The sequence below is a fragment of the Photinus pyralis genome, unplaced genomic scaffold (genome assembly GCF_008802855.1).
Source record: "Photinus pyralis isolate 1611_PpyrPB1 unplaced genomic scaffold, Ppyr1.3 Ppyr1.4_LG1, whole genome shotgun sequence".
NCBI lineage: Eukaryota > Metazoa > Arthropoda > Insecta > Coleoptera > Lampyridae > Photinus > Photinus pyralis.
This window is the reverse complement of record NW_022170249.1, coordinates 65,179,985-65,207,587: the sequence shown is the minus strand read 5'-3', so window position 1 is coordinate 65,207,587 and position 27,603 is coordinate 65,179,985. Positions and strand designations below refer to the sequence as shown.

General features: G+C 36.6%; 1 protein-coding gene across 3 annotated transcripts; it reads right to left on the bottom strand.

Annotated features, from left to right (window-relative positions):
- Positions 1-1,332: 1,332 nt before the first annotated feature.
- LOC116178190 (PTB domain-containing adapter protein ced-6) lies at positions 1,333-26,155 on the bottom strand. 3 transcript variants are annotated; one of them, XM_031497619.1, is made up of 8 exons: positions 25,998-26,155; positions 11,958-12,028; positions 3,005-3,177; positions 2,717-2,956; positions 2,062-2,667; positions 1,877-2,015; positions 1,721-1,829; positions 1,334-1,560 (listed from the first exon to the last, which is right to left on the bottom strand). In XM_031497619.1, the coding sequence occupies exons 3-8, from the start codon at positions 3,174-3,176 to the stop codon at positions 1,486-1,488; spliced, it is 1,341 nt and encodes a 446-aa protein (XP_031353479.1). In that variant the 5' UTR covers position 3,177; positions 11,958-12,028; positions 25,998-26,155; the 3' UTR covers positions 1,334-1,485. The 3 variants fall into 3 exon arrangements, with proteins under 3 accessions (XP_031353488.1, XP_031353496.1, XP_031353479.1); XM_031497628.1 differs by lacking the exon at positions 11,958-12,028 and having other exon boundaries at positions 1,333-1,560; positions 25,998-26,144; XM_031497636.1 differs by lacking the exons at positions 11,958-12,028; positions 25,998-26,155 and adding an exon at positions 6,706-6,834 and having other exon boundaries at positions 1,333-1,560.
- Positions 26,156-27,603: the final 1,448 nt, after the last annotated feature.

Genomic DNA, 27,603 nt, shown 5'->3' with positions numbered 1-27,603 from the left:
TCCCACTCCAGTCCATCCCGCGCTTTGCAGTTTAAATGACCTTTTTTAAGCCGTTTTCAGAGTTAAGCGAGCATAGTATCAGAAACCGATTGAAAGTACTTGGGCATTTTCCAAAGTACTTACCTAAGTATAAAAAAACTACAGTTTTAAGAACTTTAGTTTACTAAGGCCCTTTAGAGCCCTCGAGGTGTTGGTCGATGACATTTACGGAGCTAGGCGGCACCATAAAACATATAGAACGTGTTTATGTCCTAACTAGAAAACTTTAGAAACGGCATAAGAAGCTCTTGAAAGAAGATTCATTTTGGAAAATGCGCTAAACAGCGTAAAGTGATGAGAAAGAGGCGGCAAGGCATTTCACACAAAAGAAAAGAGAGATGAACAATGTGTGAAGGAAGCGGTATAAGAATGCATGACGGTGATGTAAAGGAAGCGTGTGAAACCTTTCAAGGAGACGCAAAAAAAAACATAAAAAATGCGTAAAGAAAGCGTGTTGAAGATATGAGCTTGAATAAGGAGACTAAAAGAAGACCTGTACGAAATGTAAAGAAATAGGGTGGAAGTAGGTGGGGCGGCGGAGAGAGTGAAGGGTATTTAATGAAATCTGATACAAGAGGAAAAAAGACCGAAGGAAGGCGTTGAATATAGGCGACGCGAAACACAGCAAGTAACAGAAAACGTGCCTTGTCTAAATAAGTACCTACGCATATTACGCAGGACGACGAGGATACGTCACAAATCAGAAAAATACACAAAGTACATCGGTTTCCAAGGGCGCTTACAGAGGTAACTGCTTCCTCGTGGGCATGCGTTTTGTGTAAAATTTATTTTGTCTAAATTTGCTTTAAAAAATTTGAGAAGACAATTTTGAACCTACTTATCCAACTCCGCTAAATTGGCAACGCATTTTTATAAAAAAATGTTCTCTGTACACAAGAATCGAACCCGATCATCCCAGATGCAAGCCAGGTGTCCCAGCCACTAGACCATTGTGGCACAGATTCAATCATGACTGAACCTAAAAGCCGCCGTATGCCCCCAAGGAAGCAGTTACTCTGTAAATGCTTGTCTTTTCCCATCGCTTAGTAGCTTTACAACCCTCCGCGATGTCAATTTGGAGTTCAAAAATTAAATTGAAACAGGATCAAGGGCTTACAATGAGGGGGGAGGCCGCCGTTGGAGGAAGGACCTTCTTTAAGGCTACCTGTATGTAAGAGAACTGCTCTTTCTGAAAAGGTATAGCATAGTTATTTATTTTTTGAGGTACTACAATTTATTTTAGATATTGTAAATTTATTCATGTATAACAATTATAAGCAATTAAATATAAAATATAACATATAGATCAGATCTACATAATACTTTTTACTTAAAATTAATCTTAAAGTATTTTAAAGTAGGTATATTTTTTGATCTAGGTTAGAATCACGTTGATAGGAGCCTGGGCGTTTCCAATAATAAATATATCTTACATTTATCAAAAATTTAATTCTTTAATGGATCTAGACTTTCCAAAGAAAAATCTTCATTTCCAAAACTGATACCACGACTAAAACCAGTCTGAAATTTGTAATTTTCTTTATTATACGAAAATTGCCATTCGTGTTTATCACTATATCATATGTAAAGCGAAACTTATATCCCACAGAACCATAATCGACTAAGACTTTCAATTGAAAAAGTTTCGCAAAAACATGATATAGTCCAGTTTTTAACAAACCTTCATTTCCAATATCCGTTTATCCAACAAGCCGATGGCATTTTCAATATCTTGGGGCGTAGCAGCAGTGGCAAAATCTCCCATTTCGAAAGGATCAGATGTTTTTACACTAAAAAACGTTCTATCAGCATAACACAGTACAGTCGACTACTCTACCTGTTAGGAGACGGGGTTACAGCTGTTTGTGATACAAAAGGAGAGACACCAAACAGATCTTGTCCGAATGTCCTTTGCAAATTCTCCATGTTGTTATTATTGATGTTACTTCTCCGGGCAGCTTTAGGAGGGGGAGCCACTGTAATACTGAAATTAGTATGAATACAGACAAAGCCGTTACTTGCATAATGGGGGCGGATTTGAAGCGTTTCCATTCATAATTAGAGCGTGCGTTGTGTTATGATTGCTTTCGTACGATCTTGGATCAAAGTCATCGTCATGATCCAATTCATTGAGCAGCAACCCCTCCAATTTTGTTCCAACGGTCGGCGCCGAGTCAAACTGCCTGGGGGGTACAGGTGGCGCGATTCCATTACCGTTGGTAGTCTCCGAGGCACCAAAATCTACCAACTGATCGCTAATATTTCCGTTAACGTGCTCCGGATGCACACTAGATATATCACTGCTAGAATTTGTAGACTGGCCTAGTGGAAGTTCTAGCAAACTTCGAATTTCGTGCTTTTTCAAGTATTGGTCGAGTTCAAATTTAATACTATTAAAGCGGGTGATTTCCAAAAGCCTCTGTTTGTAAATATTATTTTCCTGTTCGAGTCGTTTGATCTTCTGTTGCGTCACCATTGCTCGCCTCTGCGACTCCAGATCTTTTCCCGAGGTCTCTAGAAAGCGCTTGTAAGCGAGCTCAAAGGCTTGACCTATAGTTAATGTAATTTCTTCCGCTAACTTATCAGATATGAATACGAAACATTCGTGTTTTTCTTCTTGATCGCTATCTACAAGATAATTATTATTGTATCGTCGTCGGTGAAAGGATCCTAGTACCTTGGTTCTGCTGTTTGGCGATGAAGGAGAAAAATTTTTTTTCGCCTTTATCATCCGCACAGTAGGATATTCGGTGTAGGGGAAATTGATGTAAGATATTATGATGACGAGGCTCTTGGATGGCTACACCGTCTGCGCTTACCGTTAATTCGACTTTACGCGTTTTGGCACCTGTTTCGCTTTTACGCAGTTGCTGCGAAAAACGTAATTTTCGTATTGCTTCTTTTACGACTTCTATTCCTGCAAACCAGCAAATTAATTTACAAGTTCGCAATCTTAGACTGTTACCTTTTGGTTGGTCTACTACAGTATTTCCGAGAAATTTGACCAGATACGCCACATGACCTTTTTGTAACGCTTCTGGAGGGTGAATCCATTTCCGTTCGCCATTGGTGCTGTTATTTTTGTTGTTATTTTTACCTTGGGTAGTATTTTGAGCCCATTTTAATAGTGTTGCCATACTGAAAAAGGAGTGGTCGAATTAGAAGCAATTCTAAAATGCAGTTTAGCAAGATTCCAAACAGAGAATAATTAAGAAAATTATTTAAACGAGCCTCCACATTGGAGTAAAAGGTCAATATCGAGTAATCGCGAAAGCAAATAAATGCTAATTACTATCGCCAAAATATCAAGTCCTTAAATCCAGTCCCTAGACCAAATAACTAAATTTCCACTACTTATTCAATTTTTTGGACCCCATCAACACGAAAAGTCACTTTTACTTTTATATCTATATCGACGACAGGTGGTTTTTTTAATCAGATTATTAGTGCAAGCAATTACACCTCGAATTACACCTTGGTCTTCGTACAATTTAATTTAATTGCGCTAAATTCGACAATAAACCACCACCTGCAGTCTATGGGTCGATGTAAGAATGAAGTAAATTTGATGTTTTTAGGTTCAGATCATTGCTTTGACCCTCGCTTTGACCAATTCTATAATCTCATTCCATTTATCACGCGTCTGAAAGTTTCTTGCCCGAGCAACTAACTGCCTTATTTATAGAACTATTTTCACGCTGGACTCTAGACGAAGTTCTCGGACCACACTTCAAACGCAAATATGAATTTAATGGATTTTTTTTAGTAAAACTGTAAAAACTGATAGGGGAAACATGAAAATGCGCGTTTTGTAAATCGTCTATAGATTACGTAAATTTACGTCATTATGATACCAATCTAAATCGCATAACGAGATAATTAGTGTTATGACAAATTATAAATGTAAATTTCATGTAATGACTCTTCAAAGCGGAAGGACATGTGATAACAAACAGCAATCACTTGGGAAACGTTGAACTCCTATTTTCAATTTTCTAGATCACCACAATGAACTAAAAAAATCTGTAATGGTTCAAATTATTTCTAATTCGCCAGTAAGTGAACCATTTCAAGAGTTAAAAAAAATAAATTTGCACTACCATCGAGGTCATTAAACTAATATATATACGTAGCTATTACACTAACGTTTCACCCAGCGATACTGCATTTTATAACAATAGGCACTAAATTTCATAATAATAATACATACGCTCGCGTTATAATTGCTCGAGTACCAATGGGTCTTTCGGAATCTTGAACAATAGAAAAGTTGGGAGAAAGAATGGTTTTCAATTTTTACCGTAATTATGCCTTAATGCAGGAGTACTTCCGTTTGTTGAGAATTTTTGAAATATAAGATAACGAAAAAGTTAGTGTTGCGACATTGTGTGGAAGCTGTTCAATTTCTGTGCAAAGAAAATGACATTCCAGGATATTCCTACAATTGAATTAATTCGCATTTTATTTACTAATTAAGTACAATATATCGAAAAAAAATGAGTGCACAAATGTACTCGTCTTAGAACCATACAAGGGTGGGTTTACGTATACCTACGCCGAGGTATACGCTGAATATGAGGGTAACCTAAAACCAAAGGTGGCAAAAAACAGGGGCGGAATGTCATTGGTGCAGATCCTGTACACTCACCTCACCTTATACACATATACACAGGGCTGGCATTTAAAACATTCCACCCTGATTATCTAGGGAATGGAATGCGATTTTGTAATGCGAGGTAAGATTTTAAAGCCGGGCGTGGCAAGAACATAAAGGGAAACAACCAAATGATACCACATTCCGTACCCAAGTTATTAAGGGTGTATATTGCAAGGTAATGTCACAACCCCAGATGCCAGAGACCATATCTTTCTTCTTCCCCCTACTATCCCTCGACTTTGACCCTGTCTTAATATTTTTTTCATGCCTCTCATGTAGGAATTAATTAAAAAAGGTTGGGCCGAGGGTTGGACTAAGTGGACAACCCTTTCTCAGTCCTTTACCCTCATTCTTGTCTGCCCATTTAATTCTCTCTATTTTCTCCTCTTCCATCATTTTTCATACTTTTTTCCTTTTCCAAAATGGCATAAATAACAGTTTTTAAATATCACGCATAAAGTACGAGTTGCACTCGATTAATCGAATGGTTAATTATTGAAATAATCTAGTAATCGCATAATCGATTATAGAAAATATTAATCAACATCTCTGTTGTCATTTAATAGATTTGTCAAATGCATGATGCCGGCAATCAAGAAATAATAGATTTTTTAAAACATTAATCATCAGATTAAGTATCCATTAGTATTAGTTTAATGAATTTATTCGATAGAGATAGATACTTCCACTTTCAAGAAGTTCAAGATTCATATTTCAACTTAAATATTTCTTGGCATTTATTGCAAGATTCAAACTTCAGGGTTTTCAGAATGCAATTTCATACCGGGCTCAGTTTGAATCTTGATGCGTACCTACTTCAAAAATCAATTACAACGCATTAGATTTTCCACGCACAGGAAACCCAACTAAAAATGTTGGCCAAACTTCAAACCGAGAGACCACAATCTACTTAGGTGAATAAATTACTCTAACACACTCTTCTCCTAAACGTTCATCACATTCAATTCCTGGAGCAATCTTCGTTAGCTTTCGTTATTAAATATCGCGTCGAGGCTCCCGGCTGTTTGAGCCCCTTGGCCCTTAGGAATAATCTGACAGTGACGTCTGTCACGTTGAATGACATAATGCAACACTAATTTTTTTTGAAAATTTGTCATGGTGGTTTCGAATACTACCAACTACAAAAGTGTTAGAAAACAGCGCTCTGATTGGAAAACAAAATCTTTGCACGTTCCATTCTAACAGTTAGATCACGACAAAATAGTTAAAGGCTGTTTTTCTGATGCCAACAAATATGCGGAATTACCTATGAAGCTAAAAAAATGGAACAAGAAACAGTATGAAGTTGTCCTTCAATTCGGTTCATAATCTCTACAAATGTCGCAAAAAAGCTCGAAGTAGGAAAAACAAACATGAAATTAACGAGCTTCACTTTCTTCGAATTTATTAATTAATGTAAATTAAGTAAATATTTATGGACGTTTTTCACGGACCAGTTTGATGAATGGATTAGAAGAGTCCTGGCGGTTGCGAGCTCAATGCTTATAAAAGAAAGAATGTAAAGCTTAACCGTGATCCACTTTCAAAGGCTTCTTTCTAATTGCACATTGCCTCGACTAATTATAAATCCCAAGTTTACTTTCATAATTACTCAACATTGCATTGCATCTTTGTTTCAATGATCCTTGAAGTGAAAAATTCATTTCATCATTAACCTTTGTTCTACCGGTCTAACACCTGTTGCTGCTGCTTTGTAACTTTATTTCACAATGTCAAGCACTCCTGTCGTTTGGAGACGAATGAGGAATTACATCAAGGCCAGATCTGGATTGTACATATCAGTTTGGCAGTTGCAATAATTACTCAATTTATCGACAAAGTATAGTCATCCCGATACCACTCGGATCCGTGATTATGTTAGGTACTCATTCGCCCATGCTGTTTCCAAACAAAAGTTTTGTAAATCTTCAAAGATCAAGAAAACAAGTATATTTTTGGTGACATTCACAATTGTGGGCAAAAAAAGGAAAAAAAACTATTCTACATACTGGATATTGGTCTTGGTGACCAAATGTGCGTCGAAGATGAGGTAGTAGATACTAGAATACACCTGTAACACTAACTTGGAAATACCGTGTATATCACAAACTATAATAGCACGTGTAAATCTGCATTGCTACTGACATGATCCATAATATACCCACAATATACCTACATTAATAAAATACTAACCCACAATTATGATATTTATAGAGTTCGAATGGCACGGAAGTGGTACGGCGAGGACCCCTTTATAATACAATTAATAATACACGTTTTATCAATTATCCACTCGCCTCCTTAGAAAAAGTAAAGTACAATACGCAACTCCGCTATTATTTAAAAAATTAAAGTTCCGTGAAAGGACGAGACATAATAAGACGTTTTATTAAAAAAAATCGCGTGAAATTATTCAGTAGTCGCTGCTGGGAATTATGCAATCGAAATTACTTAATCGGAATTTCAATTATCTAATTAAAAAAACTTAATGCAGGATTGAAATATATGATTTGGACACGATACAAATGACTGATAATTGATGCCTAACTACGATAAGTAGCGTATTTTTAATAGGAAAAAAGTTACGTGGGTATTTTTAATTACGCCTGGTTTAATTTAATTCAGTTGGTAGGAGTTTTATTTATACCAATAAGGATTTTTTTAAAAAGTGGGTTCATGTAGAATGTGTTGGATAAACAACCCCAAAAATACGGCAATTGAAGTAAAAACAATCGCAAAGAACTATAGAAAAATGTTTTGGTAATTGGTAAACCAAATGGAATTCATCGAAACTTCTGTCTTCTGTACGGCACTTTTTTTAATTTCCGAGCTGCCATCAAGATCAACCTACAAATAGTACCTATATGGTGAACGGCTATTTGTCTTCATTGGTATGTTTTTCTTTGTATTCATGATACTGTAATAAGTAATAAATAGTTCTCAAAACGCTTTTATATTTTCTGACGACATTTTCAAAGAAATCTTTTATTAGTGGGCATTACTGGGCTATCTAATTTGAAAATTTCAGCTTGAGTGAGCGAAAAATATTGGTAGCCAATCCAATGTGTTGCAGAAAACCTCATCTCATTAGATTGTATCTGTGGGGTTGTAAAAGCTTTAGAGGGGAATATAGCATCGGGGGAACTAGGAAAAAGGAGAGGGATAGAAGGGCTTCCCTTAAAAAAAAGATTAATGAGAGTGAGAAATTCTCTACAATTTTTGGGAGAGAACGTAGCACGAGGGGGTTTGGGATATCCTTTAGGAAAAGGGAAGTCGGTGGCCTACCCTCAAACATAATCATATGCGAGCGCGGAGGACACTACAAGATTTGGTGAAGAGTAATAGTAGATTATCAAAAAGCGGGGGAGGTTGAAAAATGTTTGGCGACTCGAGGAGTCTGGAATACGCCTCAGTGAAGTTGAAGTTTCCCTCAACAACGATAATGACATCGCGAGGGGTTGCAAAGGTTTAGGGGAGAATGTAACACAGGAGGGTTGGGGGGGGGGGGGGAATACTTTCCTTTGAAAATCATTATAAGAACAGTAAAAACCGGTAAAAACAGTGTTGAGGCAGACATAGCACGTCCTCGTCAGGGGGATCAATAAGCCTGGCCCTCCAAAGGAGTCTGGTAACGGGGTAGGCTCCTCGAAAGAAGGGTCGGGGGGCCTTATTCAAGGACCTGGTGGTGAGTACTATTTTCAAGAAGAATAAGACTGGCGCACAGAATGTTAGGAAGCGGCTCAAGAGTAAAACCAAACCGGGGTGCTATTGTGACCGCATGCGAGCACCAGTCGACCTTGAACTGGTTGGAGAGGATCGTCCCCCTTATTAGGGCCTGGGGTGTCGCGGCTCTGAAAGTGCAGGGCACGTCGTCCCTAGGGTGGCCAAGTTGATGATTGTGTTATACGGGCTCCTGGATGACACGGCCACCATCTTGAAACGCCCCCAGAAGCAAAATCCTGGTTTCAGGACGAGCCTATGGAGGACGCCCTTCCGCACGAAGAACCCTGCTCGAATCTCGCACGTAACATTTGTGACGAAAGCAAGGAAAGTGCTCCACCTCCAACTTCTTTAGGGGCGTCAAGATTACTACCGACGCCCTCACAGGTCGAGAGGTAGCCCTGGGAGCGTTTTTAGATATCGAGAGTGCGATGCTTTGGCATTGATAGGTCAATCGTAAAATTGATCCGCGCCAGTCATTATATCCTCAATCGGGAGGACGGAGATGAGGTCATCGGTTACTGGAGGATACCCGCCGCAGGGTGGAGTGCTGTCGCCACGCTAGAATAGCCTTTCTGCATACTGAACGAGGATGCAGCGTAGATTTTTGAATAATTGATAAAAGACCGATTTATTTTAAAAACTTTTATCGCGTCATATTGGGAAGATCACCGGTGGCCACACGGGGCACTGGATGGTTAACTATCACCTGCATAACATTGGGATAGTGGAGGAACCCACGCGCAGGTTCTGTAGGCGAGGTAGATGAATCATCATTAAATGGGTTCCTCCATATGAAGAATATTTTATATATACAGCATTTTTTGATATCGCCGTTATAGTTTCCGTAATTATACTGCGTAATTGTACTGTCTCAATATAAATGGGACACCCTGTACCTATATAAATTAAATAAGTAACATTAAACGAAATATAAGATTACGAAACTAGTAGTCGCAAGAAATTACCGTTACGCTCTCAGCTACACTCCAATTCGTCTCGCTCATGCAGTTAAACCCCAATAAATCAACCCCTGAAACTGATATCTATTCTAGGCAAAAATGCTTGCTTCAAAACTATCGTATAAAACCGTTAAGGTGGTAACGAGATAACCTGCGATTTATTTTCATTCGCGATAGTCGCTAATTTTTTATACGTTCTTTTTTTTACTTTTGTTTGTGTTTATTACTAATAATTAATTTATTATCTACAGTCAAGAATCGTTTATCCCGGTTAATATTCGTATTTGAATGGGTAACCACTCGAAAACTTCGCTCGTTAATAAAAAATTGGGGTTACTATTTCAACACACGGTTGTATAGGTATGGCGTTAAAAACTCATATATTAAAGACAAAGTTTTGGGCAGCCCGCCCTAGGAAGCAAAAAACTCATTTATCTATCACCTTAATAGGGGCTCTTTGAAGTAGGCAAGCACACTTGAAGCACTAGACCTCGGGTATGGCCCATTCATTAGTGCTTCGTTAGTGCTTTCTAGTGCCTTATTAATTTTCTAGTCAACACCTAGCAGCAATTACTTAACCGAATTGTTTGTCCACTTCACACTAGCAAGCACTTTCGAAGCACTATCGTCGATATATGGTTCAATCGTTAGTGCTTCGTTAGTGCTTCGAAATGCTCCAATTAATTTTGCAGCAACACTTTCCATTCACGATTTATCGATATTTTTGTGTGGGGAGTCGAATTAAACCGTCATATTAATATTGAGCATAATATGAATTTATACACAGTAATATATTATTTAGGGCCGCTTCTACAATTACACCTCTCGCAGAATAAAATATTCTTGGAATAACTGCCATAGTAACAAGTATCCCATTGGTTGACGCATAGGTAACAACGCAACGTCGACGTTTATTCTAGGTATAGGTTATTCTCGGTATATACCTGCACTGTAGAATCGGCCCTTAGTAACATTACATATAAAAGTAGAGCTTCAAACCTACAGCACTAGAAATTACTAATGTAGCACTAAAGAATGACACACCTCACAAATATAGTGTCTTCAGGGTGTTTGCTAACTTCACAGAGAAGTTGTAAAAGTCGTCATATTCTTCACCCGCTGGGTGTTGCTACCAAAATAATTAAAGCACTAGGAACCACTACCGAAGCACTAAAGAACGAGATATCTTACAAGTACAATGCTTACATGGTGTTTGCTAACTTCACAGTGAAGTCGCAAAAGTCGCCATATTTTTGACCCGATAGTTGTTGCTATCAAAATAATTAAAGCACTAGGAAGCACTACCGAAGCACTAAACAATGAGACATATCACAAGTATAGTGCTTTCAGTGTGTTTGCTGGTGTGAAGTTGGCAAACAGTTCACAAAAATATCGATAAATCGTGAATGGCAAGTGTTGCTGCAAAATTAATTGGAGCATTTAGAAGCACTAAAGAATGAACCATATATCGACGATAGTGCTTCGAAAGTGCTTGCTAGTGTGAAGTGGACAAACAATTCGGTTAAGTCAATGCCGCTAGGTGTTGACTAGAAAATTAATAAGGCACTAGAAAGCACTAACGAAGCACTAATGAATGGGCCATACCCGAGGTCTAGTGCTTCAACTGTGCTTGCCTACTTCACAGAGCCCTTAATAGATATACAACAGAGGAAATGTAAAAAGTTAAAGCTGCGTTTAGACAAGCAAATCATTCAACAGGGGCGTCATGGTCAGTGGGAAGAATGACAAGTATAATACCAGCTAAATTTGTGCCCACTATAATAAGTAACCATTTTCCAGTTGGTCGAGTTTTGGATTAGGTATTTGAGAGGTTTAATTATACACGAACTGATTGCTACGTAATGGTTATTGCTGTACATGTACTGATGTAATTATTGGAAACTCATAAATCACAAATTGTGGCCCCAAAATTGACTTGTCATGTCCCGGAAGTTGATTTTGGACCGTTTGAACACAAAGTTGCAAGCGTCATCGTTTTACGTAGACCGGCGGTGACACGAAACTGAGTGCCACCAGATCTCCTGGCCGGTACGAAGGTAGAGCAATTACCAACACGAGCACAAATTCCACTGTGTTACCTAGTGGATTCAAACACGCAAAAATTTGAGCGTTCAAAACCACAAAAAGGGAAAAATTGAGTATGAATGAAAACAAACGACGATACAGCCTATTTATTCCTCACAACCGTACATTTACTAACGGAACCAAACTAGCGAACTTAGTAGGTCAAAGGAAAGGAAACGAAAAGTTCACGCAGGTTTGTAATTTACTCGAACGTCACTAATTAGTAAAATTTAACGCAAATGGCGTTTGGGTATCACTTTCCCACTTTAATTTTCACTTTATATACAAGGAGCGCATTCCTACACACTATGCAGTAATTACATAAACAAATAATCGCGTGCAATTACACAAAAATAGAACCATCTAACGCGTTTGAAATATTAAGGACGGAAGAAAGTGCGTGGAGCGTAGATTTTAACCATAACTCTCTGTGACATTATTACCTGGTGAAAAGTTTTGAATAGGAAACGGTTCTACATTTAACTCATGATTACCTTTAACTGAACGCTCCGTGGATTTGATGATTATGACACGACTGGTTTTTGTAAGCCCAACGAAATGGCAACTGAAACAAAATTAAGATGTTAATTTCTAGGTTTGTGAATTAATTCTATTCATTTCTACAATTTTCTCAGCGCACGCGGTTGTCACTGTCGAGACCTCAATTCTCACATAAAATTAGGAGTCTCACCTATACAAAAAATATGTGTGCCAAAATGTGTCTCTTTTTTTAAGGCACGTAAGCATAAGTATTATTTGGTAATTTTTGGTACCAAAAAGATCTCTGAACATTAATTAAGAATTCTCAATAAAAGTATTCAATATATTTGGATGAGATTACCCTTTCTAAGACTATAGGCGAGTCAGATCACAAAACAATGCGGTCAAACTTCAATGGTACCGATTTAATAACAATACCTGCCAAATTAGTAAGAATGTGAGGCGCAGCCAGCTCCAAATACATGGTAAGATGATTTTCAGTGGGGCTACCCTTGATTTCGCGCACAAGAGTTGAGAGAAACTTACTCCTTATGTCAGTAAAGCATAGGGGTCATGTCTTATCCTGAGTAGATATTTTTCTAAATTATCTTTTTTGACATTAAAAACCAGCGCGTTTTCTTAAATACCCGTACCCAAGCCTCTAAATTTGCGTTTTTTTTTAAATTTTTTTCTTTGCAATCATACCAAATAATGACTTTAGTCGGGTTTTAGAGTGCGGCGTGTCTGATATTGTCTTTTTTTATACACCCTAAGACTAAGATGACGCCTCCTAAAGATTCTGATCTAGATGCTACTTGGTGATTTGGCAACGTCATGTTTCATTGAGATAGAATCCCTTTGCGGCTTCTCTTATTAATTTAGCGTTACATCCCCTCAACAGGCGGCAATGGGTGATAAGGATAAAGTTTATTAATAAATTCGTTGGTGCAATTTATCCTGATGTGAAACCGTCACATAATCTCGCTTTCTGCTGTTATAGTTTATTGAGAGGAAATTTGAACATTCTCCGCTACCGCAGTTTCAAATCATGCTAAAAGTGATCTCAGCGGGAGACCACAAGTAGAAAGCTGCCTCATAACAAAATACCATTATAACCGAGATTATAACGTACCACTTACCTATTATATTTATATTGTCAGAGGATTAATTACTTACGGTGCCGATATTGTGCATACCTATCAACCAATCTCAGTCTTTTGACTACTTTTTCCTTCCTCAGTTTCAGTTAGCCAATCGTCATTGTATAACGGATGCGAACAAAAGAATATAGCTGCATCCATAAGTACACTTTTCAATTTAAGGAGTCTATAAAGTTTCGCCCATGTTATCAACCTCTTTCAAAATGAACATCCAGTTACATTGACCTTTCCGTGATGATTACAATTAGGGACACTTTTACGCTCTGTTCATCCAGGCATTCAAGAACAAAAACACTATTTTCAAAAACAATCGGCGCTTATGGTGTAAGATCAATGACAGACATTCTATTCTTACGTCCGGAATTGTGTCATTCACTACCAATTCAGATGAAAAACAGTAAATTTGCATTGTGCAGTATATTTATTGCACAATCATTAACAACTTCTATAATAAAACAATGAACGAAGAGTGAAGGTTAAGATTGTAATTGTTGTTAAGCGCGGGCCACTGAATAAAGCACATTTATGTCGTTTACCTTCAGTTTGACCTGAAGCGAACACACCTTTGGGCTTTCATGTTGCCGTCATTTTTGTGGAAAACGTTTCTTACGTTCGAAATGCAAATAATTTGAAACAAAAAAAATGATAAAATCTCAGACGTTTATTGTTCTACCTTGTGCATGGAAGTACTAAGAATGCGATCCTTCTTGTTTGGTAAGTAGTCCCATGCAATGTTTCATGTTCTTTAATTGAATGGACATGGAACTACTGACTAGATTTCTGTACAGATATTGCCAAAATAGACAGTATTGGGAGTGCCGCACAGGTCTTTCCATGTAGGCATGTACCCCGCCAGGTACTCCACGAACCTGTTCCAGCACTCCCAAGCAAGTAGATTACAGTTTTTATGAAGGAATCGTGTAGGTACACTTGTAAAATTCCAAATAATTAATTACACACATTTTCATTAACATCTGACATAATTCTTGGATACGGAAAAAAAATGATATAAACTCTATCCGGGTCGCACAATGGATTCGAATACAAGCACAATTAAAAATTTATTCCGACACGCATGTAAAAAAATTTAAAAGAATCTCGCTTTTTCAGGGGGACATTTTGGCGGCGTGACTGTTTATCACTCGGTGGCTGCTCGGACAGTAGAAACTTTTAACTATTAATAAAAACAGAACCTTAACCAAAGCCCTCGCTGTGTTGCTTTTTCAACTCAACAAAACTTCTTCCGTGATCGGACAAACACGTGTTAACTTCTTACACTACTTTATGGCTAACATTTGAACTAATTTAAAGGGAAACTAACTATACACAGAAAAGATAAAAATAACCGAGACCTTTCTAAATCTGTTCACACGTAATAGTTTTATAGAATACAGAGTGACTCAATAAAATACTTTTTATGCAATTTCTAAAAGAGAACCGATCGTTTATTTATACAAATCAAGAAAAATTACAGTATCTTACATATAACACTCTAACGATGGTTTTTCTACAGCCCTTCTCCTAGAGATGATACCTTCGGAACGGACAATAGATAACGGAACTTAGATCCTCAAGAGGACTGCAGTTTTCAGGATTCTTTTACACGTTGGCGGTTCTGATGTAATTTATTGAACCGTGTACGTTTAAATAAATTTCTCTCCAAAAAGGTAGAAATATATAGACTATGCAGTTTTCGAAATTTAGGCTCAAACCGAAAGTGACAGGAAAATACTATTTCAAGCATTTAATCCGTTTTACTCATAATATCACCCACCAACATTTTCTAATATGCATACCTTGGTATAATCTAAAATTATCAACAGCCCATGAGAAATTTCATATAGGACTTGTTTGTTGTGTCCGTTTAAAATCCCAATATTCAACAATTCAAACAGAAAATCTCAATTACTACTCAGAAGGTGAAACTTTCAAATTAATTATACGTTGGTTGCATAATAAAAAAACACGGAAAATAGTGATATACCTTGTTTATCTATGTTTATAATTTATTTTTAGAAAAACCATTTGATTTCCATAAATTTGCAAGTACACGAGAAAACCTCTGAATATGTTATCGTGTGATTAATTCTGATTGATTTCGCTCGAGTTATTGTTTGAGAAAAACAAGGAAAAGGGCATAGTGCCCAATACTACCTACTTCCATTGAAAAGTCCCCTCAGAGACATCATTTTGGTTTTTGAAATGTAGGAAAGAGGAAAAAATTTTGACATCTTAATATTTGAAGGAACTTTTGCGATACCATAACAATCTGGAAAAACTCAATTTTAAATGCTAATTAAGTTACCCAATTGTGAATTGTTTCGCTATGTTTAACAACAAAGTTAACAACTCTTACTACTTCCTCTTCGGATGCAAATATGATGTAATTTGGCCTCATTTATCTATCGTGCTTTACCGTTCAAATAAAATGTCCCTTTGAAGGAAGCAGTAACTTTCTCTATTATTTATACTTATAATGTGGGAAAATTTCACAATTGGGAACGAAGTGGAGGGTGATCAATCATACACTTATCATAATTTTTGGATTACCTATTACTAAAAAGCATTTGATAAACGTTAAACGAAGCGCGTTGCGGTTTCCGCCCACAAGTACGTTAGAATATTGAGTTGATAAAATCGAGGATAAAATGTAGTGAAAGTTTGCCTCCAAGTACAAAGTCTAAAGGATTTGTGGTTGTAAAAAGGAAGTTACCAGAATGAGGTTGATAATAAAGATGGCATTGCGACGGTACAAGAAGTTCAATTAAATGGCCTACCACAATCATCGACTCGGCCATCATTGCACATCCTGTATATGTAGATTATAAAAGAATTTTTCACTGTAGATAGTAATGAAAAGAAATGCCGCTTCCGTTAAAAAAATTAAAAACTTTTTGTCTCGCTTTTTGTATATCTCATGGTACTGAAACTATCGGGGTTACTCTTTAATATGTACCTCAATAGCAGGATTCAATTCTGCCCCAAAATAGATCATTTGTTTCTATTTACCGAAATTTAACTCTGATTGATTCAAAGAACGGACGGTGAGGGCAACCAGAGGAGCGGCAGACACCCAATACCCAAAAGCCAGGAGCAGTGCTCAAACGAAGAAGAGGGACAAAAAGGCAAAACAGAACAACCCATCGAACGCACAAGCTCCCACAACTAGCGAACGTTAGTTCTCCGCACAGGGAGCCGATGTGCCTAGGGGGTAACTTAGTCTACAGTAAGGGAGATGGAGGACCGAGGACGGCAATGCTCCTTAAATCCCGCGTAAGATTCATACCATTAATTGAATTTATTTCCAGGGAGCTGGTAGCCTGGTTCCGCCATATTGGAACAAAATAGCGGACTCTTTTATTTGTTAATACGGTTAAAGAAATCTACCTACACCTGATCCGTCGAGCCGAAAGGGATGTTTGTACCCGAGAAAAAATATTTGTTACGGTTCTCTCTTCCAACACATACTATGTTGCACCCGGTGTAAAGCAGGGAACAAAGTCATAAATATGCAAATCGAACTCGATGATCATGTCTTGTTTTCTATGGACCTATAAGTGAATAATCAAAAACAAAATAGGAGTAAACTACATCATTGTTACACAAAATAGGAGACGAATACAAAAACCTAAAAAGAGCTTAATGACAGTAAATTTCAAAGCAAATTCAATTTCGATCATCATCTATTGCGAAACAAAATTACCCACGCGATTATTTCGATTAGCAACAAATGTAATTTCCTGAAATTTAAAACTAGAGCGTGAAAAGCGAAAAAAAATTGCGTAATTTCTGCGTTTCAATTAAGAACTGTCGATACAATAACGTAAAACAATAAGCAAATTAAAAACGTGCAAATGAATTTTAATTAGTTATTAAATTTATGATGTATCATATACTTAATTCCGTTGCAATAATTAAAATCAATTTTTTTTCTAATGGTTCAGTCGTTATAGCAGAGTTTTCGTGCATAAATAACTAATAAAATGTTTTATGTATATAACACTGCGGAAAATCCGTACTGGTCGCCATTATTGAAACAAATGAGTATCCAGTGAAATAGTAATATTAAAAAATCAAGGTTGGAAATGGTCGCATTCCAATGTGCTGTAAACATTTGCGTGGACAAACTAAACGCAATTTAAGGAAAAGTAATGGAGCTCTTTTCCACCCCCACAAATTTTTGAGGTTAACAACCTTGGGGAATTTTAACGTTACTTAATTTGGGTTGGGATTTTTCTCTAAATAAAAACCCCTACGGATAATGCAATTAGTGGAAAGTTGTTACGATTGGAAAATTAAATATATGTGCTCGTAACTTGGAGCCAAGATCTTGGTCAGTGACCTACGCAGCTGTCACTAACGTTATTGATTCATGATTGTATGTTTTGAATAAGGAAATTCATACAAAGGGATTTGATTTGTATCGTTATAATTATGGGTAAGAGTAACCAGCATACAATTTAACATCCCACGATCAGGTACCATACATATATGATACAACAATAATTACCGATTTTAAGAATGTTGAGTTTGAAAATTATTTTTAAAAAAGTAAAGCAAATTTTATTGGTGCTATTTATGGGATTATTCCAATTACTCCTCATTTTTTTTTATTTCCACTAGAACTAAGTTCCGAAATGATTTTAAAAAAATAAAACGTATGTGTATAAATTTTATTGGCGTAATTTAAGGCGTCATATGTGGATTTAATAGCAATTGATATACAGGGTGAGTTTTTTCCTATGGGAATCTCGTACATCGTAAGCGAGCGATGCAATGAGCAAAGAATTGCAGAATTTTATGTAGATTAAGTTTCCCTTTCAGAGTTTCTTGTAGCTCTACCTACAAACAACGATGTTATGGTCAAAAAACCGAAATTGATTTTTATGTCATTCGATAGAGAAAAACGAGGAGAAAAGAATTTAAAAATCAGCGATACTAAACACTGAGTATTTCATTTGGGTATCAATCTTGCGTTCTTGCCTCGAAGTATTTCTTATGGCAATAATTCCATGGCTGATTTGGATTGAAACCAAATTCATTCGTTTTATTGTCTCGCATAGGCACCATCGACACGACCTGGGAATTTTGCCATAAGAAATACATTGTAAGCTTCCAGGCAAAACTGGAAGATCGTTTCCCTAATGAAATACTAAGTGTTTAGTATCGCTGATTTTGTAATTTTTTTTTCTATCGAATAACATAAAAATCAAATATGGCGTCCACAAGAAACAGGAAATTTGATGTTATTTATTCGAAACACACAAGTAATAGAAATTTTATTTTGGCACCATCAGAAAGCTGAGAAAAAATTACTAAACGTTTGTTAAAACTATTTTTTGATATCTTTGAAAATACAAAAACGAATGCCAGATAATTTTTTGAAAATGACATTTTTCGGTTTTTTTACCACAACTTCGTTATTTGTACAAATACAAAAAACCCTGAAAGGGAAACTTAATCTACACAACATTCTACAATTGTTTGCCCAAACTACTACCTACATAACATATTCAACATGAAAACATCAAAACTAGGAAAACCAAGTTATTTCCAAAACTAGCAGATACGTATAAGACCGAGGCCTAAGAGGACATTATTAGCAAACGTTGAACGTTTTTGGAGGAGCTAAAAGATGATAGAAAAACATACAGGGTGTTCCATTTCAAAAAGAGAGATTTTTTAATATAAAGTTTTGGACCTACAAAGAAAACACCCGGTAAATTTATTTTTAATTGTTTCATAGTAGATGTAATATTTACTTGACTTTCACTGAACCTAGGATAAAAGTTAGTAATTTTAGTAATAATTTTGACAATAAACGCATTCAAATACAGGGGGTTCCATTTAAAAAAAATGTACCTTTTTAGCGCTCTACTTGTAAACCCGCCCTTATAATTCGAAATATTTTTAAAATGTGGAGAATATCCAACCATATTATAATACAAAAGCACTAAAAATCTTATCTTCAAGGCACTAAAGTTACTTACCACGTATACAGAGAACCTGCAGGGATCTACAGTGTATTTTAATATGATTATAACAGAATTTTAAAATATGGGAAGGGTATAAGACCCAACCGATGGATATTCCCAGCTTTCCAATACACCCACGTGTACTGCCGCCGGCCTGTGTGGCGTAGTAGCGTGACTGCGGTACTAAGAGACCCTGATTCGAATCCGGGTTCGGACATGGATATTTGTAAATGATGCTATGAATTTATACACTAAGCGGATGTTTGATGTACACAATTGTATCTGTGATCCTCTCGTCTCCGAGGATATACCGTATCTTCTCTTTTATTATATTTTTACAACCCCAAGATTAACAAATTAAAACTGATGAAAATACATACAAAAATCGTCACTTTTAATTAATGACGCCCACCAGTTTCGAGAAACAAGGGCAACGTTCCAATAATGTTGCCAGTAGTTACTAAAGTCTTCGCTATCAAAACAAGCAATTATGTCAGCGCCTAGAAAGTTTCTATAATTAGGGAAAGTTTGTGGGTTTGTTCTCTTTATTATGTTTTTGTTTATCCAAAATTTTGCACCGAACTGTCATCATCATACCTAAACGTGATCGCGTTTTTATAATCGTCAAGCGTGTACTGCACGTAATAAATATTTCAAGGCCTCCCGCGGACTACCGGCATACTCCTCTTACTGCTTTTGTCTATTCTGGAATATACGTAGATTTCGTACCACACGTTTGCTGGTACGAGCTAGGATAAGCCCGCGGCGCTTTTAACTGATATTTAAATAGTCTTAAATGATATAATGATCCTTGTAAGACGTGAAATTAACGCGCTTTATTTCCTTTTTATGCCGTGTAAATTACTTCAATTGTCAATTAATATTTGTCATTATTCATACGACCTTCATCAGTGTGTATAGTACATATAAATATTTACAAAAACAAAAAATAGTCAGTCATACCTATTAACTGCGTCTACGTCTTGTGTCGTATTACCGACAGCTGCTTGAAATAGAGCTTTGTCCATTCATTGCTTAGCTTTTACTTTTTAGGATGATATTAGAAATAGTTTACATCAACACTGAGGGGGACGAAGAAAGGCATAAAAAACCAATGACCCAGAAATGTGACTGCTTTTGCTTATTGAAGAAGTATAGAAAGTGATTCATTGTTAAACTTGCATATGGAAAAGTGTTTATATGAACGAAATAGAAATAAAATGAAATAAATAAATCGGTGTCCGTGACCACTCTATTGTTAAAACTTGCCCATATTTTTTGCACACATTAGATTAAATGGTATCCGTACATTTCTTTAGCAACCAATTTCAATTACCAACGGTTACAAAAAGTTAGCATAATGTCAATGAAGCAGAACTGTTTCTTCTGTCAAATGAGTTTGATGTTTCAGAACACTTCAAGCAATTTCAAGTAAGTTTATTTTTATAGTATAGTACGAGGTATAGTATAAAGTATGTATGGTAAGCACTAAGTTTATTGGTCATCTCTACTTACTGGTCATGTTTAATTACTCTATTAATTTATTGATTAACCTTGCCCAGTTCCATTAGATTTCAGTTTGTCAAATGCAGGAAAACAGGTATCTAGTTAATAAATTCAATTGCAACATAATGATAGTTTATTAAAGTAACCTGAGTTTATTTGAAAAATGAAAATCAATAATATACTCTTAAATTGTTATTACATAATGGTGAATATGTACAATTTGTCAATCTGATATTATGGATTGTACGAGTATATTAAATATCATCAATCACCATCATTTCATTCTAAACAATTTTTCTTAATAACATTCGTGTACCTCGTACTTGGCCAAAGAGCACTTCACTGGTATGAAAAAAACCTGTTTGAAAAATTTCAAAAGTACCGTACCTTACACATTCACATTACATTATACTTGAATTCGTAATTTGAACAACGCATTTACAATAACTAATGATATTATCGTACGTAATGTATTGAGTAACATAGGAACTCGTATAGGAATCATGTCTGTTTGATATCTCAGCATTCTAACTTCCACCATAAAAACGTCACTCGCGCTTGCTCGTTTCCTCCACGTGCTCCATTCGACCTGACGTTTCGCGAACGGCATGGAACAACGAAAGTGACGCAAGAATCAGAACTAGACGCCCCCTCCCCCTTCCCGAGTTACGGGGGCCATGAACATTTAGTATCTGGATTAGTTTCACAAAGTCCGCTTTTGAGATGTCGACCTATTGGCCCATATGAATAAAAGTAAGCAAATGCTTATACTTGCAAAATTCAAAGTAAATACTCGTAACTGCCCCTTCATACTGGTCTGTTTAGCATGGTTTAGCAGCGCTGCACTGCGTCCTGTCCTTCTGCTTAGAAGCGCTGCTAAGTCGCCCAGTGCGAAGGAGCACTTACGAGTATTTACTTTGAATTTTGCAAGTATAAGCATTTGCTTACTTTTATTCATACGGGCCATCATTTGGTGGTGACCGTATCAAGGCTACCTCCTACTTGGATTATAGAGTGCTCAGTTCAAATCGAGGTTCAAAAGTTGTTTTTTTTAATTGTAATGTTGCTAAATGTAAACTTAATAACCCCAGGACATCTCAGATAGATTAATTCGCATAACCTCTAAAATGTAAGTGGTAGATAAACAATTACCAGTCCCCCTTCATCACAATGTCATGCAATTTTGTAATAGAAAAACCAAGAGGAAAACATCGTTTTCTCTAAAAAAAAAACCTAGTAAAACAGGCATTAACATTCCTAAAGTGACCAGAAAAATTCCATAACTTACTGGCCAAGGAAAGAACTTCACATGCAACATGTGAGACCTGAATTGGAAGTGCAACTCCAGACATACAATAGCTAACAATTACTTCCCACACTTTTTAAATAAGTTAATGAAATTAATTGTAGATTACAGTACTAAAGTACTTACGAGGTCATGTTCAGAAGTGGCAAACCCGGTAGGTACACTACTTATTTAAGAAAATATGATAAATAATGCTAAATAAGTAAATTAATAAGCCGCACGTTGCGCTGTCAAGACCACTCCCGTGATTGCCTAAATGTATTTCTCCTCGTGTCTTTTACATGAGAACTTCAGAAAGATTTTTCTCGCTATTTTTAAAGAGACCTACCTATAAGACCATGTCAAAAATACAGACCGGTTTGTAAAAGTGTGTACAGATGTTCAGGATCTCGTTCAGGATGTAACAAAATTGGGAAGTAGAACACATCAGGTTTTTGGGTTATTTCCACCAAGGTTATTTCGATATGGTTCTAAAACTCGTTCGAAAAATCTTACCGCCCTAAACGATACTGCAAATATCTTGACGAAATTTGTAGGAAGATTTTGATTGTTGCTAAGAGGACTGCTTCTAGGAAAATATCTCAAATTCCTTTTCTAAAAAATGTATAAGTTAATTCAAAAATCTGGAATTTTCAAGAAAGTCTTTCTAAAAAATTTGTAAAAATATTTCTGGGTTATTTGCCTTACAAAGACTTTTTTGCAACAAAAATTCAAATCACGCATGAGATCGGTTAACTAAGATTGCATCGACTGTTCGTGCATGCGATTTTAACATTTCCACTCGCATTTCTATGTCCAGTAGCGACACGCTAGATGTAGAAGCTACAGGTTACTACTTTCTTATTTCTTATGGACGCCATATTGGATTTTTACAGAATGAGATAGAGGACAAAATCAGAAAAATAATGCCATGTCACATCACACTCTATACATAAATTTACTAGAAAAATTTCGTAAACAAAACATCCACACGTAATTAGATCTTGCTGAATTAACGTGGCAATGCATTCCAATGAATTTCTTTTTCGTCCTCATCTCATTCCGTAAAAGTCCGACATGGCGCCCATAAGAAATAAGCACGTACTAGCCTGTACCTTCTACATCTCGTTCTACATATAGCGTGTTATGGAAATTCTGTTAACAAATTCAGGTTCTCCGAAAAAAGTGCCCATAGAAGGTGCAACCGGGAACCGTCCATTTCCGACAGCTTAAGCTAGGAAAAATAAAAACGAAATTTGACATTTTCAGTTTTTTGGTGATATCTTAGTTATTTTCATACATTTTTCAAAATGCGTTTTCTCCGTTTTCTCAGTCATAAAAAGGGGCAAACTTTACACCGTTACAGAAATCTCAATGGGGAGCCACGAATTTAAACCACCCTGTAGATACTTACATACAGCCGGAAAAAATTGTATTCTTTAAAAGTTGTTTAAAATTATCTAAAACGTTGACATTAGATGAATTTTTGACATCTCGAAAAGACGATGATAGCAATAGTCATCTAGCTCAAGCGAAGCAGCTAGAATAATTCGACTGTGTACAAATTTTATTGCCGTCCTCCTCGAGGTTCTCGTTGTAGTCTAAACACCCATATTTTTTAATTTAATTCCAAGTTTAATTCGGTCTCTCTACGTTTACTTAAGGGAGTTTTAAAATTATTTCTACTAAAATAAAAATTTTATTGGCATTTTTTAAGGTATGGTATACGCAGATTTAATATCAATCGCAATATCACATACATATTTAGTCTCCAAACACCCCCTATAAATATGATTTTATATGCATATTTCGAGGCATATTTGTACATATTATTGCTAACTTCACAAGAGGTATGCTTAATCCGAGGCTTAATCTATTACTGGTTCGTTATCGCCTCGGTTATTGCTAGCTTCGCATCGGCAGAATTTAAGAAAATCTCTCCGAAAATCCCTTGGAAAATCTTAAGAAGAAAAGATAATATCGTGGAAAATATTCAAGCTGTTCTAAAAGTTCCATAGATTCTAGAAGTTCTAAAGATTTTTATATAGATTCTAAAAATATTAGCATAAAATTCCAAGATGATTTTTTTTTAAATTCGAGGTACCAGTTTCAAATTCAACACACACTTTCTAAAAGGATTCCAAAAAAATTGGAAAAGATTCTAAATATGGTCGTAAGATTTTACGAAGATTAGAAGATTCTAAGCAAATTCTAAGATCGAAAAGCAGTTTTGGAAAATTGTACTTATTTTCTAAAAAGATTCTCCGGATTCTAATTTTAAGGAGATTAAGAACGTTCTTAGAAGGTACTAAAAAGATTCTAAGACAATTCTGAAGATCTGAAGAATCTAAAGATTTTATGGTGATCCCGAGGGTGATCCCAAAAAGAGATTCCAAAAGGATTTTAAATTTTTTTTTGAAAAGTCGAAACAGAAGATTACTGAATTTGTTAACGGTTTTATGGAGGGTTTTATCATGAAAAATATTTGCGTGACTTTCGTCCGTTCACTAAAGGTCTCGCCAAAGGTTTGAGATCTCAGCACGGAGACTACATGGAAGTTACGATCTTTTAAGTTTTATTCCATAGGTTTTAACACGCACGGTGACGGTTGAGTGGGACAAAATTTGTATGGAATTATGTGCTTGGGGTTGTAGCATTTACGTTGCAATATAGAAACAACCACACATAATGCTATAAAGAAGTAGTCTCCAAGGATATGCAAGTAGGACTCCATGTGTACATAATTTTTGAAGTGCTATTTACGAGGCTATTTATAAGAGGTTTCAGACTTCTCGAACGTTTTTTATATGCAAATGCATGCAATGTGTGTTTATATATTATTTCAAATCAAATGGTGTTGATGAGGGCAAACAAATCCTTTTTTTTTTGTAAGATTGTTTGATGTAGCTCTTTAAATACAATAAGAATAGTAGGCATGTCGAAAAATATCGCGTGGCTCATTTGTGATAATGATAACCTGTGGGAGGCAATTTCACTCGTCATAGTGTTCAATACTCGGTTCAATATGACCATGTACTTCTTCTAGGGGGACAGACCTCGGCACATATTGATTAATGATTTTCATTTGCTTCTTCTTCTCACCCGATTTTAAAATCTTCCCTTCTGTGACACATTAAATTAAAGCTCGAGTTAAAGCTCTTGACAAATTCTACATGGTAGGTACTACAACAAATACTAGAAAAATTGACCGCAAAAGTGCCCAAAGTATCCACTTCTTCCAAACATCCGGAAATAACCATTCGTAAGTAAACTACCCTTAAAAAACTGGAAATATGTAGTTGTATCTCCAGTTTTATTTGTTTCTAAACAACTACAAGACCGACAGAGTGAAGCATCTTTAATTACTGGTTTTGGTAAAATTTTCCAAAAGTTCCTACTCCGAAATGAAGCACAGTAGACAATCAAAAAAAGAATTTTTTTAACTTTCTAAAATGTCAGGGTTGCGACTGAGACATTGGTCTTCCTCTTCCTCGTCACGTGCAACAAGATAGCTGATAACCCTAAATGTACCATGGAACAAAAACCAGTTTCGACTAACATAAATGTTAATCTAAAAAACTAGAAATTTAAAAAAATGGGGCTAACCTCAATTGGAATCTGAAAAACAATAGAGGATATTGTCTGTGAACAAAGTATTAAAAAACTGGTGTTGGATTGGAGCGGGGCACAATTAAAAATGGCATTTAAATATAAATTTTTGGACCAGAAGCTTTTTTAAAATGAGAAAACCGGCCAAATTTGGAATGTAAATACCTATCTGTGGTCACGTTAGATTAGATAAGAATGCACAAATATCGCAAAACGCATTCAAAGCACACCTTTTGAAATGAAACAATATTATTATAACATTTCAAACGTGACTAAACTGTAAAGTTTACACATCAGATTTAAGTTGTGTAGTTTTAAATTTATAGAAAGTTAAAGTAACTAGCAATTTCCTTTTACGTTGCTGTTACCTGTAACTTTAAAGACGACGAACGGTTTGGTATTTTTATATGCGTTCACTACTTGAATTTCAAAGAACTTAAAATGCACCTATAAGATGCTTGTTGACCTGTAATTGTAATTGGTGCATTTTTAAATGACGGTTTAAAATGTAATACTCACTTTGGTATAATTAAACGCCTAATCAAGTTACAACGGGATATATTTTGTTTAGTCCATTCACACAGAACAACAACGCTAGAAACACAAATACACACTAACGACAGAAGAGCAGAACTACTGACTGTCTGATTATGACGATACCATTAGTTAGATAACCACCTACTCTGCATCTGCACACAAAAAACAGGTAGTTATGCTGCCGACATCTCTGGACGTGCTGCTACAACATAATATTCCTTTCATTTGTGTAGGACGGTAACATTCGGTTAGGCAACCAACAGTTCAGAATTCGGAAACGCGGCGTTTTCGTTCCAAAAACGAGGGAGGAAAGTGTTCGTATGGTAAATTTCGACCTTTTTTAAGCAGGACGATTACAGTCTATTAATAAGCATATTAGCTACAACTTTTCCTTTGCAACTTTTTTCTAAATAGAAGACGAGATAGAGGTTTGAAGCGGTATGATGGAGGGGGCAGATGAAGGAGATGCAGAGGATGCGTAAAAAGGTCATAAAGAAGGTGTAATGCCAATGTAATGCAGGGCAGGAGGAAGAAGATTTGAAAGAGCAAAAAAAGTTTGAAGGGAGTACGAAGTACTACAAAAGGCGAACCAGCGTGATCAGATGTGAAAGAGCAATATGATAAAGGCGTGGAGGAAATCTCTGAGAAGTGTAAATGAAATGTGCGGGGTGCGCACATACATAAAGCATCAATAAAGTGTGGGGGAACTGTGAAGCATTTGAAATCCATAGAAGACGTAAAGAACACTGGAATCAGGAAACGTAAAAAACGAAGAAATTGGAAGAGGCAGACCCTTCGGCGGTCACGGTATGGGAGTGGATGGAGGGAATGGAACTCAAATTTGTAAGGGCACAGATGGCGGGTAGATGCAAATTTCATCAGTTCTGCGTGACCCTTGGAAGTAGCGTCAATCAAAATGCGACCAAGACGACAAGGCGCTGCAAAGAATGATGTGGAATTGAGAGGGCCATCGAGCAGCGATAAACGGGGTTTTGTACGGACATACGAAGTCCGGGTGGTTACCACTAGATATACCTAGACGAGAAAAAGGAGAGCCTCGACAGATATCAGCAAGGACTATCCCAGAGTGACGACCGCATACTGTACAGCACGTCAGCACCCATCCTCCTACTTGCGATAGACAGCACCACTCCTCTGGGGCTACTGATTGAGAAGAGAAGAACAGGGAGAAGCGGAAGGGGCACGCTGGACGTCTAGCAAGGGAAGTAGGGAACAATGCCCTTGCTGGACTTGAGCCGATTGCGAAGACGAGGTTCATACCAGCGTTTGAGTATCCCAGATGGGTTCACCGTTGAGGACCGTAGAATATATGAATCAACCCGGAAAACATCGTGCCTCTGATTCTAAAAGTGAGAGCTACATATATGAATGGTTATGGGCACGAGGGAGAAAGAAGCGAGAACTGCTAGCTGACGAGCCACCAGCACGAGCCACTAAGAACACGACGGTGACATATCAACTAATAAAAGTCGCATTGGAAGGATGGATTGATCCCAGATGAATACCATGCGATGCCCAGGTCGGTTTCATCAAATAGGCGTAAGGGTCACTTGACCATGACTTCTTA

Coding starts and splice junctions, on each gene's coding strand:
- LOC116178190 (XM_031497619.1), bottom strand. CDS start 3,176: ATGGCAACACTATTAAAATGGGCTCAAAATACTACCCAAGGTAAAAAT. Junction 2,668..2,716: donor CGCCAAACAGCAGAACCAAG/GTACTAGGATCC, acceptor ATTATCTTGTAG/ATAGCGATCAAGAAGAAAAA. Junction 1,830..1,876: donor GTAACCCCGTCTCCTAACAG/GTAGAGTAGTCG, acceptor AACGTTTTTTAG/TGTAAAAACATCTGATCCTT.